Source organism: Excalfactoria chinensis, chromosome 5, assembly GCF_039878825.1.
Source record: "Excalfactoria chinensis isolate bCotChi1 chromosome 5, bCotChi1.hap2, whole genome shotgun sequence".
Lineage (NCBI taxonomy): Eukaryota > Metazoa > Chordata > Aves > Galliformes > Phasianidae > Excalfactoria > Excalfactoria chinensis.
This window is the reverse complement of record NC_092829.1, coordinates 43578830-43597938: the sequence shown is the minus strand read 5'-3', so window position 1 is coordinate 43597938 and position 19109 is coordinate 43578830. Positions and strand designations below refer to the sequence as shown.

General features: G+C 42.8%; 1 protein-coding gene across 5 annotated transcripts in view; it reads left to right on the top strand.

Moving 5' to 3' along the window:
- LDLRAD3 (low density lipoprotein receptor class A domain containing 3) overlaps positions 1-19109 on the top strand; it is a 109441-nt gene that overhangs the window by 31764 nt on the left and 58568 nt on the right. For 4 of the 5 annotated variants that reach the window (XM_072339211.1, XM_072339215.1, XM_072339213.1 and 1 more), the window contains one exon: positions 7209-7355. In XM_072339211.1, the coding sequence (XP_072195312.1) occupies positions 7209-7355 (147 nt within the window). Of the gene's footprint in view, positions 1-7180; positions 7356-19109 lie in introns of those variants that run through there. The other variant, XM_072339214.1, reaches the window with a different exon arrangement.

Genomic DNA, 19109 nt, shown 5'->3' with positions numbered 1-19109 from the left:
AGATGCTAGAAACAATTAACTTCTCTGTCCTACGTAGGTGTCTGTAGTTTTTTATATGGTATGTGAGTGGCCTAGTGTGCTTTGTTGCAAGGCAGCTGGTATAAAGTGATGAATGTATTGCATGTGCAGTTCAAGGAGAAGCTAGATTCTTTTCTACATATGCAAGTTCTGTCTTTCATTAAGACCAATATATAAAGTGTGTTAGAAGGGGGTACAATCATCAGGATTAGCTTTGCTTTTGACTTGCTTGAATATAGAGAATTGCATCTTTACTTTTTGTCCTTTCTTGCTCTCCCTTCACTGCCATCCCCATCAAGCTCTACAGAATCAGTGTGATGAAGAACTGGAAGAGCTGATGCAGTGACTCTCTATAACCAGTTTCCTGCTGTCAGACAGTAGGTTCTCTCTGGACTCTTTTTAGGGGTATGCTCTGTGCATTGTTGGGAGCTACTTGCTTTTGCTCAACTGCACCCCTAGAATGTCCTGTGTGTCAGTGAGCGTCACCGACACTTCTGGAAGATCAGAAAGAGAATAACAACCTGTGGTGATTAGGAAATTGTTATGAGAGTGATTATTCATTAACCCTGAAGAGAATGGTTGGTGGAATATATTCCTTATGTTTCAGATTCTTCTTTTGGACTGTGTTAACTTTATGTGTAAGTGCCCAGAGATAATGGCAATGCTCTTCTGAAAATATGAAGAACACATCATTAGAGAAAATGCTCCAAGCAATTAACATCCTCTGGAGTGGACGGTGCTGTGTCAACACGTGCACTCATTTGCTGCACAGTAATGGTTTTCATGGTTTGCTTACAATCATGGGAAGTGAAACTGGAAAGGCATCTGGGAAAGGCTGAAATTGTAAATTTAGAGTTTTGATCTGGCTCTGAGGTTTGGATGCACGTCTGGGAATCTTGCTGTGGGGAATGCTCCTTCTTCAAGGTGCGGCTCGGTAATCTAAATAATTAGTTCTGCTTCTGCTCCTCCTTTTCAATCTTGTGCACTTTGGGGCTGTGGATGTGGTCCATCCTCACTCTGTGCTGTTAGTAGCTGACAGCCTGTTTTTCTTCCACCGTATAGCTGTGCTGAGAGCTCGTGGACCTGAGAGGCACTTGTATTTTTGGTGTGTTGAAGCAGCTGTGCTAGGGACAGACGAGCGTGGGGACTCCAGGGGAATGCCAAGTCCCTCCACAAAGGCTGTAGGATTAAAATAAACCTGTTCACCTCAGCTCACTTTCTGCATGTGGTGTTGCAAGGAAAAAGCAAGTGGCTGTTTATTAGGGAATGATTTAGAAGATTATATTTAATTCAAGAGTTCGCATGGCTAAGTGCTGAAAGGCAGCCACCTGCTATGGGGAGCATGCCAATTGCTTAAGCTAATACCATAGGCTGCTTAGAAAGAGATACGCTGTTCTGTGTGTGTTATGTTATTTACGGTGGAGATGGTGATGTGTTAATTGCTCTCCAGTTCAATAAAGGGTGTCTTTGCTCTGAGGAATTAATGGCTCAAGGATGACTATCCGATAGTAGGCTGACTTCTCAGCATTGTGGTTTTTTCTGTCTGAATTGAAAGAAGCTCTCAGCTTCTGAAAAACAAAACAAAACAAAACAAAAACAAGTGTGTTTAGTGTTTTAATCAGAAGTAACTGTGGGAATTTCTTCTGTTTTGGCTAGGCTTGATTCATTTTCAAGTCTTGAGAATGTTAGCTACAGAATATATCGCACTTGGAACATGGAAGGAGGGTGAGTTGAGCCTCAGCAGTGAGCAGTTCCTTGAATTAATCACAAATGTAGCCGTGCTTCAGTGAAGAAACATTTCTGAGAACTTGTGTTGCAGTGGGGCTGTCAATCTGCCTTTACAAATAACCTTTGTAACTTCTCATGTTGTATAAGCAATGTAATCATCAGGCAGTTTAAATGAGGATAGGGGAGGGTAGGGATTAATATTGTTCAAGGGGATTTAAGTTGTCAGATAATGGCTGGCAGGTGTCCTTTACTTGTGACAGATGCTTAGGTGATGTCACTGGTTTTGCAGCAGAGCAAGAAGGAGCTTGTCTTGTTCTTGGCTTCCCCAAACCAGCCTGAACATACGCTAGGATGCTTTGTTTGAGTGATATCAAAGGTATTCATAAAAGAGATGGAAAGTGAACTTAGTCCTCCATAGTGTATCTTTTATCTGCTGGAGCTGTTAACAGACAATATTTTTTATGCTGTGCATACTTGGGTTCTGATTGGGACATTCTTCTTCAAAGCTGACTTCCCATTTTCATTTGAACAAGGGGTAAATTGTAGCAAAGAGGTTGAATAACTGTTGTCATGGAGCCTTTGGGTAGCTGCTGGAGTCCTGATTGCAGCATTATCTCTTAAACATAAATAGCCAGCACCTTTGGTTTCAGTGCACTGAGTGTTAGGCCAAGTCTGTCTTATTTCCACCAGTGTTGCCTTGCTTACAGTATACCTTTATTGCCAGTGAGGATAATGTGGTGTTAAACTGAAATTTTAGGCAAGGCATAATGCTTGGAGTTTCTTTATGCTTAGCTTTTGAATTTCATCAGTAGACATCTGTAACATAGATGTGGATTTGGTGAGTCAGATGCTTCATATCTGCATGAAGAAGTCTGAAAAGAAGCATCTGTCTTCTCACCTAAATCCACAGAAGCAACTGGACCTGAATGTAAACATCTGTAAATATTTGCAGTCTCCGAGGAAACAAGTCTTGTGATATCCTACCGGGCACTTTGCGCTGCTTCTTTGCTGTCTTTAAGTTGACTTAGGAGAATATAAAAGCATTGTTGAAAGTCTGCAGTTACAGATCTATACAGTAACCTGGGTTGGAAGGGACCCACACGGATCATCAAGTCCAACTCTGGCTTCACATAAAACCACCCAAAATTCAAACCCTGTGTCTGTTGTTCCAAGGTCAATGCAATGAGAATACGATCTCGGAGCATTCTACCTGGTACACAGAAAGGTGTTTAAATCCTCCTGAAATCTTTAAATGAAGATCCTGTAGTTTCTTTTGCTGTAAAGACAAAAGCACCTATGGTAACAAAATTCCCTAATCATATCTTTTGAAAAGATTCATACCATTAAGTCATGAATTGAGGTTTTAATCACGACAGAGGAAGTTAAATTACTGTCTTCGTAGCTGTGATGTTCTTTGTGGGTGAGCAGGTGTGAGGAATGTCTTTTTGGTGCCGTCTTGCTGCAAATTCCAGGTGCCCATCTGCTCTAGTTTCTCCTTTTGTGTTCATGGTGTGTCGTGGGTTTCAGTAGAGCAAGGACACCTTCCTGGTGCACTGAAATCAAACCTGGTATGTCTGTATGCTGGGCAGGGGGTAAACAGGACAACAGGAGGTGTTCATTCAGGTATGTCCTGAGTAGCCCTGGTGAGTAGCACTATAGCTACACACTGGCTTGGATCTAAATCTATCTCCTCACATCTGGGAACTGTTATACGGAGGTGACTGACAGCATCCAGTGACAATTCCCACAGAAGACATGTCAGAGGTTTGGCAGCAAAGAGGTCGGGCTTCATCCTTGGTGACAGATCCTCTTTGCAAAGAGGCTGAAGTTACGGATGCTGTTGGTGACCAGATTTGAACACATAAGTGTCTTATATTTCTTCCTCAAAAACTCCATTGCCAGAATGACTGGCTGTTCCCTCTGATCATGTGTCCTGGTACAGACACAGCAGTACTATCAGTAGCAATCTGTTCTGTAGTGCGCAGCTCTCTGGAGAGCTTTCAGGTAGAGATTTTCCTGTGAAAGGTATCCTAGCCTTTTGCGTTTTTTCTACAGTGTGACGTGCTCAGTATGAAATGTCCTTTTGTTTATTTTTTCCTCTGGTTCCTTTTTAGCGAGTATTAAATATTTAGATGCTGGCGTTTTGGGAAGGGGCTGCTAAAACAGATTGGTTTCCTTACTCAGTCCCCTTCGAAGTGAAACACGAGTCCCTTTTTTATTCAGGTCAGATGGTGTGCTTTTTAAAGTGAGCAGTGTGTGGCGGTGAAAATGGGCTGCTTCTTTTCCCTTCTCCCTTCACTTAACTGAACACATCCATGCAGTTCACATTTGGGCTGAATTCAAAATTAGTCAGGGAGGCTGCAGGGTAAATATGTCAGCGATTGGAAAGGCGGCTCTGCCAGATTGAAGGAGTTTCTGCCCTGCCAACAAGCAGTATAGCAAGTTGGCTGCACAGAGTCTGACATCTGTACAGACTTCGTCAGGATGCTGCTTGAATCCTTCAGAAAAATGGGTGATAGAACAGGTCTTTCTTGTGCCTGTAATGCTGCTCTTCTCACGTTCCCTTGCAGAGCAAGTGGCCACAGAGAGGGTTTCCTTGCAGCCTTACTGGCCTTTGTATCAGGTAGAGGAGGCTTCCAAATCAATGGGAAAAAAATGGACTGTACCGTTTCAGTGGTTCCACGTGTGGCATTGTTTTGACAGTTCCATACCCACTGGTGGATTTATTTGTTTATTTGTGGAGGTAGAGTGACACACAGGGCATGTTTCTGGGTGTGCTGACTGTGACTCTGAAACTGTGGAGTCTGTAATCTGTAGCTCTATTCCAGCAGCTGATGGGGGTCATATTTGAGGAGAAAGAGCTCTTCTTCCTTTGAAATAGGTGAGTCGGCGTTCGCCATTCCCATTTTGCAGCAGAAGTCGCATAGGTCTGTTGACAACTAGTCTGCCTGTATCTTTTGTTTCTTGTTTGGTAAAAAGGTTAGTGCTACATCCTTAGAAGAGCACTGAGGATGAATTTACTGTATGGAAAAGGAAATCCTATAAACAGTCCGCGTGCTGGGTAACAAAATCTGATATGTATTCATGACATTTGCCTTCAGTTCAGTAGAGTAGAAGTACAGCCTTTATTCAAAGGGGTTGTTAGAAGCATCAGGGACTTGATGGCTTTTGGGGGGCGTTGTTTCTGAGTTGGTGCTTTTTGAGGCCTAAAACATTCTTAAATGAATTGGCATGATTCTAAGCTTCTAATTGATCTAAGCTTTTCATTACGGGTGCGCAATGATCCTGGTGAATGTTTTCAGGCAGATGCAGCCTGCCAGGAGCCAAGCTTGGGCCTCTCTGCGGAGGAGGTGCTGCAGTCCTTGGAAGTGCATCAGTTACTGCGTCGTCTGGGGAGCACCGTGATGCTCAGAGCAGGGAAGGCAGCTCCCTACTTGGGGCAAGTCTAGACCCGGCATCTGTTCTTTGCTGGCACCTCGCCCAGGCCTGGAGGAGGCCTTGCTAAAGTGTTGACAGCGAGGTTTCATTCTGAGTAGGTGCAGCTTCTGTGTCGAAGTGGAGCTGGGGGGCGGGGGGGGGGGGGGGGGAAGAGAGGTGTGGGCAGGAGGGTTAGACAAGAAGGTGGCAAAGAGCAGCAGCACAAATGAGAATGGCCCCTTTTTTTGATGGTATTGCCTCAATGTACTACCGAAATGCTTAGACTTCGGGAGAACTGAAACCTTGGTAATTCGTAGTTGTTGTATGATGCTTATGGTACCACAAAATTTAGATGATGTAGAGTTTCTTTTCTTTCTTTTCTGAGGACTGTAGAGAAGGGGTTATGGTCTGCTTTTAATGCTCTTGGACACCTCTTAAGAAGCTTAGGAATGTGACATATTGCCATGCCTTGACACTGCAGAGGATGTCTGTATCACTGTTTCATATCTTGATCTGTTGAAGTACTGGGCAGTCTTCCTCCCATCGCAGGCAGCTGTGTTATGGGTGCACTGTAGGCTGCTGCCTAACAGGAGGCTGTGCAATGTTGGCAACTTCTGTGCAGCTATTGGGAGGAGTGATTTTGGCTTGGCCATCACTTATCAGATACAGGTCAGTGATACGAAGACTGATCTGATTGTGTCGAAGTGCTGGTTTAAGGAAGAAAGCTAACTCACCCACACTTGTCAGTTGAACTTAAAGCTGCAGAACTTGGATGCTTTTAGGCGGCAGTAGCCCAGGGGCTGTTACTGACTGTATGTTCTCCATGTTTCCTTGCAGGGCTGGCCAAGGACAGATAATTTCCATTGTTGGTTTAGATGTGGGGATTCGGGCATGAAGCAGAGTTGGGGACAGCTCTCCTGGATGGCTGCTGGCAGTGGCACTTTGCCTAAGGATGGTTGTGTGGGCCAGGCACTGAGTTGTTCCCAGTGTACAGCAAGAAGCTGCATCTTGCAAATAGCAGTGCGGAGAGAGTAAAACTGTTCTTCCTTGGTTGGAGGAGCAGTGATACATGGGATGAAACTGCGGTTTGAATGAAACCGGTAAAAGTATAGAAAAAAGCATCCCAGGAGAGTGAGACGTTTGCCAGGAAAAAAGAAATTGTGAGGAAACTTATTGTTTGGGTCAGAAATGGGCATAAAAATACTTCCCAAAGCAGTCTTGTCCTGCATCTCCTGAAATGATGATGTAAAACTTGAGAGTGTTATAAGGGCGCAGTGACATCCCCATTCTTATGCAGGAAGGTTTCTGTTTTTGGTTTTTAAGACAATGTGAACTTGGAGCGTATTGCTTCAGACTGGGCAGAAAGATGGGAGATGGAGCTTTTCTCTCATCCTCTGTGTTGTCTTGCAGTTTCCCACAGTGTGATGATTTGAGATTCCATTTATCATGCTGCTCCTGTTTTGGGAGCATCAGTCCTCCAAGCCCAACTTACATTTTGGACCTGTGGTTGAATCTTTTTGTTTATTAAAATAATTGCCATTATCTGTCTTCCTCCCCTGAAGTTTACCTTTCTGCAATACCCGTGTTTCGAAAACAGTGCACAGATATGGAAACATAGTAGATGAAAATCACTGATTAGAGCTGTTAAAACCTTAAAGGCAAATTTATAGGTTGCCTTCTTACTCTGTTTTCTTCATCTCCAGTTTCGTCCTGCTAAACCCTGTCTGCATAGCAGACTTAGTGACATTCTGTCTGCCTTTCTTGCATGGACAGGTGTATGCCAGGGCACTGGGCTGACAGCAAGCATCACTACATTTAGAACTTCATTGAAAAGCCTGTGTGAATTAGTCCATGTGCTACCTAGTTCCTAGCCCACAGACTTCAATAAGTAAATGAAAATCTGCAGGCTAAATACCAGTCTGACAGAAGCGTGAGTGTATGGAGCTGAGTTCTTGTGGCCTTACCTGTTTTATTCATGTTTAGACTTATGAAGGATTGACTTTTTTTCGAATACCCCATGAACTTGATTTTCGTTGTTGTTGCAGATAGCCAGCTGCTGCCTGGGAACAATTTCACAAATGAATGCAACATACCTGGAAACTTCATGTGCAGCAATGGGCGCTGTATCCCGGGGGCCTGGCAGTGTGACGGGCTGCCAGATTGCTTCGATGACAGCGATGAAAAGGAATGCCGTAAGTGACCATTGCTGTGACCTCGGTGTGCCTGCTACCACAAGGCTTGTATGGCAACATTAGTGCTGCGTTCTTTAGTATATACTATACAAGTAATGAAGCTACTGCCAATTTCTTGATTTCTCTGGCTTTCTAGGCTACATAGTATACCCAGGCAGCAATATTATGCTATGGCAAAATATCATGAGGCCATGTTTAGGAGGGAACAAGGCCACAAACTTCACATTCTTCTGAAGTGTCTGAGGACTTTCTGATAATTGAGTGCTTTTTGCCCAGAAAATGTTTCTTTTTTATATAAGTACTTTATAGAGATTTTATTCCTCTTCAACCTCTTTGTGAGAACCTTACCTTTCCCAGGACACTTCAAGAACATTACTACCTCACTTGTGGAATAGAATAGAGAATAAAAGAATATCTTTTTAAATTCATTGTCTAAAAGTAGCATGTTTTGTTAAATGCTTGTTTCTTTATTCCTTGTCCTTAATCCCAGTTTTCCATTCCTTTTAAAATAATGGAGGCTTTAATAACTGCGCTGTGGAAAATCATGTGCATAGTTCTGCTTTGAGCCAGGGAGCTTTTTTCCTACTTCTAAGGCCTTAAATGTATCTGTACTAAATATCTGGTGTGTTGTAATCTTTATAAAAGCATCAAGCTTGTGTTGCAGCACTGAAGCCAAGTTAATCTGTTGGTGTTGTTGTAAGGATTGATCAGTTGTGCTCATCTGTTTAAACCTTGGTAGAATTGCTGTTGGTGGGAGCTTGGACAAGAATCAAAAATGTCTGAAGTTCGGTATACAGTTTTTAGTCCAATGTTCTTGTTGACAGGAGCTTTGTGACTCGCAGGTTCCTGGTTACCTGACTCTTGAGTGTGCAACTGGCATTTCTCTTGGTGTTCAGTGATGGCTTCTTAAAATGAGCTGAGAGATGGTACTTCTCTGTATTTACAGGACACAAAGACAGAGTTTCTGTGTCTGAGAATGTTGCCATCCTCTGCCTTGCATGAATTTTGCTTCCACTTGTTAGACTAGAAAATTGTAACGAAGACTTTCATTAATCTTATGGACAGTTTTTTTAAGTGGAGTAATGAAGGCTGGGCTGGACATTTGCTCATGAATCACAAACAGGAAGATGTGCTGCTTGACTCTGTTAAAAAGCTTCCTTACCAAAACCAGTTGGATCCAGTGAACTGCAGGCAGTAACGAGTCTAGTAGCTGACAGTAAAATATAAAAAGATGCAAAATGTGACTTCATAAAAGTTATTCTTGTCGCAACAGACTTGAAGACAGCAGGGAGAGCAAGAGATTCATATCCTGGGCTGGCTTACTGTTAACAGGTCAGATAAGCCAAAACAGAATGGAAATAAAGCTCATTTGAATATCCAAACAGGAAATTAATATTCATGCAAAGAAGGTTCTGTAGCGTGTCCAGAGATCTTCAAGCTGCCTGTTTTGCATCTCCTTCCACTGCATTTTAGTGGACAACTTTTAACTCTGTGCTTCTAGTGGACCAACCACTGTATTTGCATTCTGCACACAAGGGGTGTGTGTGTGTTTGTGTCAGTAATCACAAGGCTCACAAAAAAGAAACGATTCTTGACGTTGGGATCCCCTTCTGGCAGGTGTGGCAAAGGGACAAGAACTGTCTCGGTGGGGGGTGGGGGTGCTGGAGGATTATGCAGTTATGCAGAAGGCTGGAAGGACTTTGTGGTATTAGTTGTTGGCCTATGTCTAAGCACATAAACTTGCTAATAGCTTGAGGGACAGTTCAATTATTTATACATAGGTTTCTCTGATAGCAGTGCCTCCTAATAATTTCCACAGAAACCACAACTGATACAAAGGGCACTATTTGATAGGGCAGATTCTCAGCTACAGAACACTATTTTCCAGCATAGTCACCACCATTGGCTGTGTGTTTTTGCCAGTGGTGAAAAGGAGACTGCATGCTATGCTCATTAAAACCTGCACCAGCGGAGGTGATTCACTGTCACCACTGCAGAATGCACCACCTGCTGCCTCTCTGTGTTCATATTCACTGTTAGGTCTGCATAAATGTTCAGCAAGCCTCAATGAATGTCAGAGGTTGCCATTTTTTCTGCATGGTGGAATTCAGTGCCATACCTTTGCTTCATCTTCGCTTCAGTGTCAGATTCCGTTTTGTCAGCCATTTTGTTTTGCCCCTCTTCTGCCATCTGTCAGATGGCAGCAAAATGGAATTGAACGTTGGTGGGAAGGTTCAACCTTTACTACCATACCACCAACGGCCACGTCTGACATCATGGGCCATTGTAATGAAATAGGAAGTTTTGCTTTCAGAGCTGCCCTTGTATATTAGTTGGTAAAGATATTTAGTGTATGCAGGTTAAAAAAAAAAAAAAAAAGTTTGTTTTGCTCTTTTGATTAATTTTGAAAATGGGCCCACCCTTCTGAGGTACTGTGATACCTGTCACTGGCCAGTCGTTTACATCAGAAAGTGATGAAAAGTAGGATTGGTTTAACATCCCTGAGTTGGTGGTAAAGTTTCTATGTCAGATCAAAGGCATGCAAATGCAACCCTAGCATTTTGTCTGGAAAGTGTAAAGGAAGAAGAAAAATCACTTATCTGCCCCTCCAGCTTGTGTCAGTCTGTAAAGACAAGCTCATGGATTAATTGAGGCTGTAAAGGACTTTGGGTATCATTTGGTCCATCTGCCTGCTCAAAGCAGGATGAGCTCGCATCAGGGTTGCTCAGAATCTTGTCTGGTCAAGTGTCGAGTACCTGCAAGGATGGATTGCTCACCGCCTCACTGGACACCTGCTCCAGTGTTTGAGTATCCACTCTGGGATGTTTTGTTTTTTTTTTCCATAAAACATGTTCACTTTCCAGTGATTGAAGCTGAACCAAACAGCTTTTAAAGATGTGCAGTGTAATTAATGTCTGGGACTGCTCACCTTACTGTGTGGGAGAAAGAGATGTAGGAGCCCAGGAACTGATCCTCTTGAGTGCAGAAACAGCAGTGGAAAAGTGAGAGCAGCTGATGCTCCAGATGTGCATACTTCACATCTGGTTGTGTAGCTGCACCAGCAGCACTGTTCTTCTGGTGTCAGCTTCTATAAGGGAGGGCAGCTGTGCTTGGATGTGTCATTAGAGCGTGACAAGGCTGAGGAGTGTTCGTGGGGGTGTGTATGTATGTGTTTGTTATTTATTGTTTTTGGCTAGGCTTTGTTACCTTCCTCCTTTCAGAACAAGGCTCTGCTTACTAAAGCTTACCTTGCAGCAAAATCAGCGTCCTTTGTTTTCTGCTGTGATGTTGCTTTGCATTAGCTGAGCTGTTGAGAGTGGAGACAAAGCTGTGTGAGTTACTTCAGCAGTGTGAGATGGCTGAGTTCCCAGTGTGTTACTACCCTAAGCCGTGCTGTAAGCTGCTTTGTCTGCAATTCCTCATCGACTAACTAGTTCACATTTAAAGGCTTTCACCTTGCCTGGGAGTGTTTTGTGTGATCACTGAATTCAGATGGTGCTGCAGACCGGTGTCTTTGTGAAAGCAACATGCTCTGTTTCGGCATGCCCACAGAGGAAGAGATTTCACACGTGTGTCATCAGGTGCAAAGTCTTTCCTTTTTGGATTGCCTTATGTTTGAATGTGGGTGTCCAGGAATATCTGATGAGTTCTGTACTATTTCATTCTCTCTGTTACCCTTACAAAATGGAAACTTACAGCTCAGATGTTCTGCTTTTTGTTTTTTGCTGCCTATGGGTGGAAAGCTACGAGGAGCCCATGTGTGTTGCTCCGGCTGTGAGGAGGAAGTGAGATGGAAGAGAAGAATGATCTGCACGTTGCCCATTCACATCTCCTCTTTCCTCTGTTCCTTTATTCCTTTTTCTGTCTTCTGCTTTGGAGGACCATTTCTCTTAACCACGTCACTTTGCTTGCAAGATTTTTCTTCATCTTCTTCATCTGCCAGAATTCATACCATCTGTGAGTTTCTGGCTTCCTCTCTGCCCTGACCTGTGAGTGATTTAACACTTCCCATGCCAGCTGTCTGCATGCTGTTTGGCACGCAGAATGTCTCCTGTACTCTTGCCTTATGTCATGGTGATGCGGCAACAGAAAGACGTTATCTGAGCAGGAGGGTAGAGGAAAGGTGTAAGAGAGAGGGAAGAAGCTGTTGCTGGGACTTCCATTGCTGCAGATGCGCTTCTCCTTGAAGCAAAGCATCTCTTTGGCTTTTCTTCCAAACCACTAACAGAGCTTGGAAAGTAATTAATTGACCGTGGCACTGTGAATCTTTGGTGAGTATTCTCATTCTCAGTAGTGCAAGTAACTTGCTATCTTCAGTCCATCTCCCAAAATGGTGAACATTTTTGTAGCTTGTTCCCTCTGGCTCTGCTGATTCTCATCAGCTGAATTGCTAATCAGCCTGTGAGCTCAAGTATGGGTCACGCAGTTCGCTTTTGAACGCTTGTGGGCTTTTAACTACTGCCACTACTGGTCTTTAGCTCTGTAGATGATTTGTAACTGTAGCTGAGGTTCTTCTTGAGAAGTGCAGAGCCTTTGCCAGTGTGACTTTCCTGTGGAGCGTACAGTTGTCGAATGCATAGCTCTTGGGTGCTGCTCTGGTTATACACTGGGTGCACCTATATGTGGGGTGTGTTGCTTGCACCCAGCATGGTGAAGCTGCATGCTGTGGGCTGCTCTGTATTCTCAGTCTGCTAGCAGGTGTAGAAGATCCAAAATAACACAAAAGAGAAATATGCTAAGATGTTTCAAAACATTTTGAGGTAAACACATTATCTTTAATACTGACCTTTATACCTACCTGCTGACATGTTGCATTAGGGCCAAGTCCTGTATCCCACTGGAAGGATTCACTACTGGAGATCTTAGTACAATAATGTTCTTAGTTAAGCTCCTAATGTACTCTGTCATCTTTTTTTTTCCTCTTTTCTTTGTGCTTTTGTACATCTTTGTATTAGATTATTGCAGAAAGAACAATGTGAACACTGAAAATGGCTTTTGTCAGCTAATGAGCAACAGCAAGTGAAGAGATGGCATGTTGCTGCCTTTGTCAGCTAACGAGCAGCAGATGGTGCAGATTCAGAGCATGGCACATCATCCGTGCTAAGTGCCTGGCATGACAGCAGCCAGAATGAGAGGTACCAAATACCCAGAAGTCTTGATTTTCCCTCATCGCTCTTCTGAGAGCCATTTCCTACAAGTCAAGATAGTGCATTCAGCTATGAGCCAGTAGTGGCACACAGTGAATACAGCTGTGTTAGGCCAGAGGTATAAGCTGTGGTCTAGAAAAAAGCATCTTGTGAGGATAGCTTTGGGGCAGTGTGTTCTTGTGGCAGGAGCTTAAGTATCTCATGTTTCTGCTGCCAGTCACTGCTGTTTCTCATTCAATCCGAATATAAAGGAAAAGCAGGTTTTTCACTCAGTGATAAAGGCAATGTATTGGGGAATGGCTGAGCAACAGGGCATCATTGGTGCTTGTAAGAATGTGCTCCCAGCACGCTATTCTGCATGGAATAGCAAGATCTGGCTCTGTAGGAAAATCTGGAGCTGCAGTAGCAAAAACCTTGGCTTATCACCAGCAGTTCAGCAGCAACAGATCTTGCTCTGATTGTCCTTCAGTCAGTTAGAGTCTTTATATGCAAGTCTCCTCCGTGGGGGAGAATTTCTCCTTTAAATGAAGTGCATCGTGAAAACTGAATTTTAACAGCATTGCCCTGCAGGCATTGAAGCCACCTACCAAGCAAGCTTCTGCTGAGGGTCTGCTCAGTTTCTCACCTGATTGCAGAACACCTGGCTCTTCAGATAGGTGCTTGCAGGAGCCCCTTGCAGTCAGGATGGAAGGGTTTATGTTTGCAGTTCTGGTTTGCATTCAGCATGGTGTGGTCAATCAAGTTTCTGTTGAGTCCTGCACCAGCAGATTGACTCTTACAGTCTTGAAGGCTGCAACTCACATTAGGACAATCTGGGAAGCCAGTTCAGTCCGGGTGCCTCAGAAATCTGGTAGGAACCTTTCTGGCTCTGCATCAGGGAGCTGGTGCTCTTAGGGCACGTGCTGAAGCCAGGGCCCTTGTGGCTTTCCACCTGTTGGTGACAAATAGGCCTGGCAACTCCTGAGTGTGGCAGGTTGCATGCTGTAGTACAAAGATGAAGGACTGAGAAAACTTGAATTTTTATCTTCAGTTCAGTTCCTTCTAAAAAAAATAAGAAAAGTGAATTTGGGGGAAATGTTTTTTGATCAGCGTGTAGCAGGAGTGTTTTCTTGACCCATTTGTGTTTTCGTGGCTGTAGCCATACTTCTGTTGTTCTTAAATGTGTTTTCAAATCTCTGGCAGGCTAGCAGCATAATACTTGGGATAGCACTGTAGTTACTTGTTCACTGCTGGTATGTTGGCGTATTAATCCTTTATTTCTTCTTTCTTTTTGCATCTCTTAGCCGTGTTCTTTCTCATGTAGAATTTGAGTTGTGTGTTTGTATCTAATGAAAATGCCCTATTTTTTTACATCACTATATCTGTCTTCTCTGTATTAGATGTTTTTGGTTCCATGTATTACATCTAAATGCATGGAACGTTTTATATAAATGTCTGCCAGTCTCAGATGACTTTATTAATCTTTTGCTGTTGTCAGGAGGTGGAGTGAGGGGGTGGGATGCGTGGCACACATAAAATTGCATCATTCATATGCGTTTGTATAGCTGCATGCTTGCACTTGTTCCTCACTGATCTTGTATTGGTGGGGAATTAGACTGGATTAGCAACATATTGGACTTTGAATATACAGTCCACTGTAACCTTTCTTATGTTCCCCCAAGGTTTCCTGTACATTTTTGTTCTGTCTCCAATTTAAAAACCACCTACGAGACAAATGTTTACTGCTCCCTCTGGTGTTCACTTCCAACAGGCTTTACTGCTCAGCGTGTTCAGGAGCGGAGTCTCTGTAGGAAGGTGTTTGTAACAAACAATTACACACAGTTGTGGGTGAGATATAAAAAGTCTTTTCATAAAGATGTTAGATAAAACCCACACTCCACAATTAACAGCCAGGAGGCTTTTCTGGAGTATGTGCTGAATCTGTTCCCGTGCTTTAAAACCTTTTCAACTGGAAAACTGAAATTCTTGCAGAACAAAGGCAAGTTCATTCATTTTTCATCTTCAAAATGGTACTTCAGTTATGTGTTGATTGACTGAATTATATCCAGTTTCAATGAAAAAAAGAGGTAGTTTATCAGGGACTGTAGGTGTTAAAAGCTTAATGATGTCAGAATGATGGAAGTTTTTTTGTTTCTTAAAAGAAAAAAGTGTACTGAACGTGTTGAAGCTGCTCTGTCGTTTGAGAAACCCTTGAGTGGATGCCTGTTGCAGTGAGGGCAGTAGGAGGGTGGAGAATTGAGCAGGGACTGTGCCAGTAGAAAACTCGTGTTTCATGTTTGGAAGCCTCCAGGTAAGGACGGAAAGACTCCTTGTCCTTCTTTCTTTGCTGGTGTAGGGTAGATTTCAGAAGACTGCCTTTAGATTTATTTATTTACTGCTGTTCACTGCTTAAAAAGAAGTTTTGTGGCGTCTGCCCTTGAGATTCAGAGCATTCTTCAGCTTTGTTGTACAGGAAGATTACAAACTGGAATTTTGTTAAGGCACATTATGTGTTTATGCTTTTGTCCTGCATAAATCACAAAATGAAAGGGGGAGAGATGGATCAAATCTACTAATAGTCATTGTTCTCAACCCAAATCTTTCTGGTGACAGTCTGAATTCAGAAGTTTGTCTTCACCTTTCCTTAGGCTTTGCTGTGAGAGCAGTTGAATTCATGACTTTTACGTTGCTAAGAATAAGTAACCAGATCTAATAGCTGCTTTAAAAGATAGAGAGGAAAGGTCTTGTAGAGACAGCATGTTCTGCAATCTCTGTAAGCTATTTAATGACTGCTTATTACCATAGTACAATTATTACAGCTGCAGTTGTTTTGCTTGGGTTTAGCCACTCAGCAGAGTCAGTCTGATGAATGGCTTTCATGTGCAGGAACAAAGGGCACAAAATAATTCTGGCTGCTGTCCTTTTAAATACCAGGCTTTAGGGCTCAACAGTCAGAGCTCAGTGCTCTGAAGAGTGGGATGCAGTCTTTTGTTAATAAGAAATGTCTCCCCAATTCGGAAGTAACATCAGTAAGCTCTAGGGATTGTCTAAACCAGCTGAGGTACAGCAGCAGATTGAGACTCCCAAGTAGTACTGAGCTTACCCATCTGTAAAGATTATTGCCCTTACACTGTTTAATATATCATAAAATCATTTCAGTTGGAAGGGACCTTCAGAGGTCATCTAATCCAGCTCCCCTGCAATGAACAGGGACACGTGCACTAGATGAGGTGTGCACAGCCCCATCCATCCTGACTTTGAATGTCTGCAAGCACAGGGCTTCCACCACATCTCTGGGCAACCTGTGCCAGTACCTCATCACCCTTTTTATAATGAGCTTCTTCCTTATGTTCAATCTAAATCTCCCCACTTTTAGTTTGAAACCATTTCCCCTTGTCCTGTCACAGCAGAACCTGCTAAAGTCTGTCTGCTTCTTTCTTGTAGCCCCCATTTAGATACAGAAAATCAGCTCACCTAAGAGCCTTCTCTTTTCCAGCCTTTCTTACCCTTCTTTGTGCCTCTTGCCAAGTCCAGTTCCAGCTGGGCCTTGGTCTTCCCAATTCCATTCCTACAGAGTCTGGCATCATCTCCATATTCCTCCCAGGTTTCCTGTCCCTGCTTCCACTGTCTATGCATTTTCTTGCTCTCCAATTTGACCTTCAGGTCTCAGTTCAACCACGCTGGTCTCATGTCTTCCTTTCATGACTTACTACACCTGGGGATGGAGAGTTCTTGTGCCCTAAGGAAAGCTTCCTTGCAGATCTGCAGGCTCTGCTCTGCTTTCTTGTTGTAAACTGTGTTTTATCAAAGTTTATTGCATTTTATAAAAGATAGATAAATAATCAATACTTACAAGTGGGTGATTTAGTAACCTGCCACTTACAAAACTGGGACATCAGCATGACAATTACTTTGTCACTTGAGGATTTTATCTTAAGATTCTAACACAAGAAGTACTAGAGCTTATGCTCTTTAGTTCTAACCTCTGTGTACTGCTTCAGGAAGTGTGGAGTGGCTCCATCATGGCTCATGGTACTAACCGGAGGCTGAGGTGGCTGTGACCTTCAGGCATTGTCAGTGTGTGGTGTGGAGATGATGACAAGCCGTTGCTGTAGGTAAATGAGTCCAAAGGCAGCAGAAGGGTTGATCTGTGTTTGTGAGGTAGCAAGCAAATGTGCTCTGCAGTCCCTCGGTGAGTGCGAAGGTAGATGACATAAGAAACAAAGGCATTAATATAACTATAAAAGCCATGTATTAAAATAAGTAATATGACTACAGAAACATTGCGACTTCAGAACTCTGTGTTCCTGTTAAAAGCTGTGGGAAATTGTGGAAATATTAAGCCGTCGTTTTCTTCTCCCCTCCCCTCTGGAGTATGATCTGGGAATTTAACTTTCCATATAAGCAGGACTAACAGTACCATTGTGGTCTCCTGCCTTACGTTACACCTCAGTCTAGTGCATTCCAAATGCCTGTGGGGAATGCACAGTTCTGTAATGAAATCTGTAAGTAGGTAATTCTTAACTACTTTTTTTTTTTTTTTTTTTTTTCTTTTTTTTAATAACATGGGATGAGAAAATCTTGCAACAGAGCCAGAACAAAGGAAAAGAGAAACATTCTACCAGATCTTGCAAACTGCAGGGCTCACACCAATAAAAATCTGCAGTCAAAGTAGATTATGTGTATTTATGTTAATGCAGTGTTGTCATGTACTAAGTTTCCAGGCTGCCAGATGTTGTATGAACATCAATCTTACAAAGTTGTACAGAAACAATCTTCAGTGGCCCAGTTCTTATTTATAATGCACTAATTTGTGTAAAAGGCTAATGAAATTAACAAATCATTATTTATTTATTTATTTTTTCCTTAACAACTAGAATATGTAGCAGAAAATTAGGAATTCCTCTATAAAAGCATGCATTCGCTTGGAAGACCTCTGTCTTGAGACTACTGAATGTTTTTAAGCATCCTTGTTTTTCTCGCTGCTTCCTTTTTCTCCTGGTTATCCTGGCACGTTCACTGCTTGATGCTCTAGCACACCATCTACAAATAACAGTCAGTGTTCTTGTTCTTTCGAGGGTCTTTGAGTTCTAAGGACTCTCGGGAATCAAGCACTCTCAAGAGGTCTGAGCCGCTGTGCTGGATGCAGTCCTTTCCTGGACCTGCTCACCCACGACCATAATAATAACAGCCATAATGCTGTTATCGTTTTGTAGACTTTGCTGAGCTACTTGTAGGTAACCCAAGAATCCAGCTTGTATAGCAGGACTTAGGAGAAGTGAAGCAAAGATACAAAGTTGCTGCTGAAGTCTCCTACTGGCTACCTTCTGGTGTACTTCCACTGAAACAACTTATAAGCAATTGAATTTTGAGGTTCTGCTGGCACTCATGCAGAGTAAGGGGGGCAGGTACAGAGCCATTATATTTCAGCTTGGAGTTACTGTATAGAAACAGAGCTGGGAAGGGAGAATCATCCATCTACGGCAAATGGTTTTTTAGCTGCTGTTTGCACATGCTGCACTCAGGGTTATAAAAACAGTTTGGAATGCCATTTGGCCAACAATACCGCTGGAAGATCAGCTTTAGTAAAGTTAGTATCAAGTTTCTTAGAGGGATGACAAACATCACAATTTTTTAACAGAACTGAACATTACACAGTGCATGAAATGAGCATCTGCATTAATTGAGAAGATGCTGTAAACCAGCTGCTAATCTTTTTGTCACTTACTCAAATGGCTCACAGATTTGGGCTGTCAAACTAGAATTAACTCTTGTTTTCACCCATGATTAAGCAACCAAATACTTAGAGTAGCTATAATACCGTTTATAATGAAGTGACCATGGGGAAGATCTCATTTGAAGCTCAATTACAGAAATTTACACATGAGTAGGACAAGTGCAATATCTACTAACATTTGATGGCTTTTTCTACAAGGAGATCGAGAGGGTTTGTGGTGCTAATTACTTAATCCCATTGACAGTCTTCTTTAGATGCATGTCAATAGCAAGTCTGACCCGAGAGCCTGGAACTGGGACAGGTTTACCCTTTGGATGCAGTCAATGGCAGCGTGCAGTGCAGATCAGGAAGCTGTCTACAGAGGGAGTGAGGGACTGAAATCCTTGGCACACCAGTACCTTCAGTCAGGAAGGCTCCCCTTGCTGCTGGTGTCCCTTAGTCCTTTCTGTCCTGCTTATATGAATCGTGAGTAATAAGTTTGGAGATGTCCTGAATTTAGTCAGCGTAACAGCTGACCTAGAACTTGTACTTTCTATGAACTTATTGTTCATTTTGCTTTTTAGAGGAAAGTAGTGACCACTAAAATACTTCCTTTAGTGAGAACTCGCTTTGCTCGATGAACATAGATCAGGGTTTTTGTCTACGCTTTCCTCTAGTGTCTCATCTACTTTCTGACAATTTTGTAGATGGTTCTTTGGACTTCTAGACCAGTAAAGATTACTTTAAGGAGGGATAACTTTAGTCTATGGAGACACTAGCCTTTACTTGTTGTCAGAGTACTCTACTTCTGAAGTGCCTTCTATTCCCACATATAAACTCATGAAGTTAGATGCTTCTGTCTTCAACCGGAGAACTGGCATATCAGGCTATTGTGTGAAAACAAAATGCTAG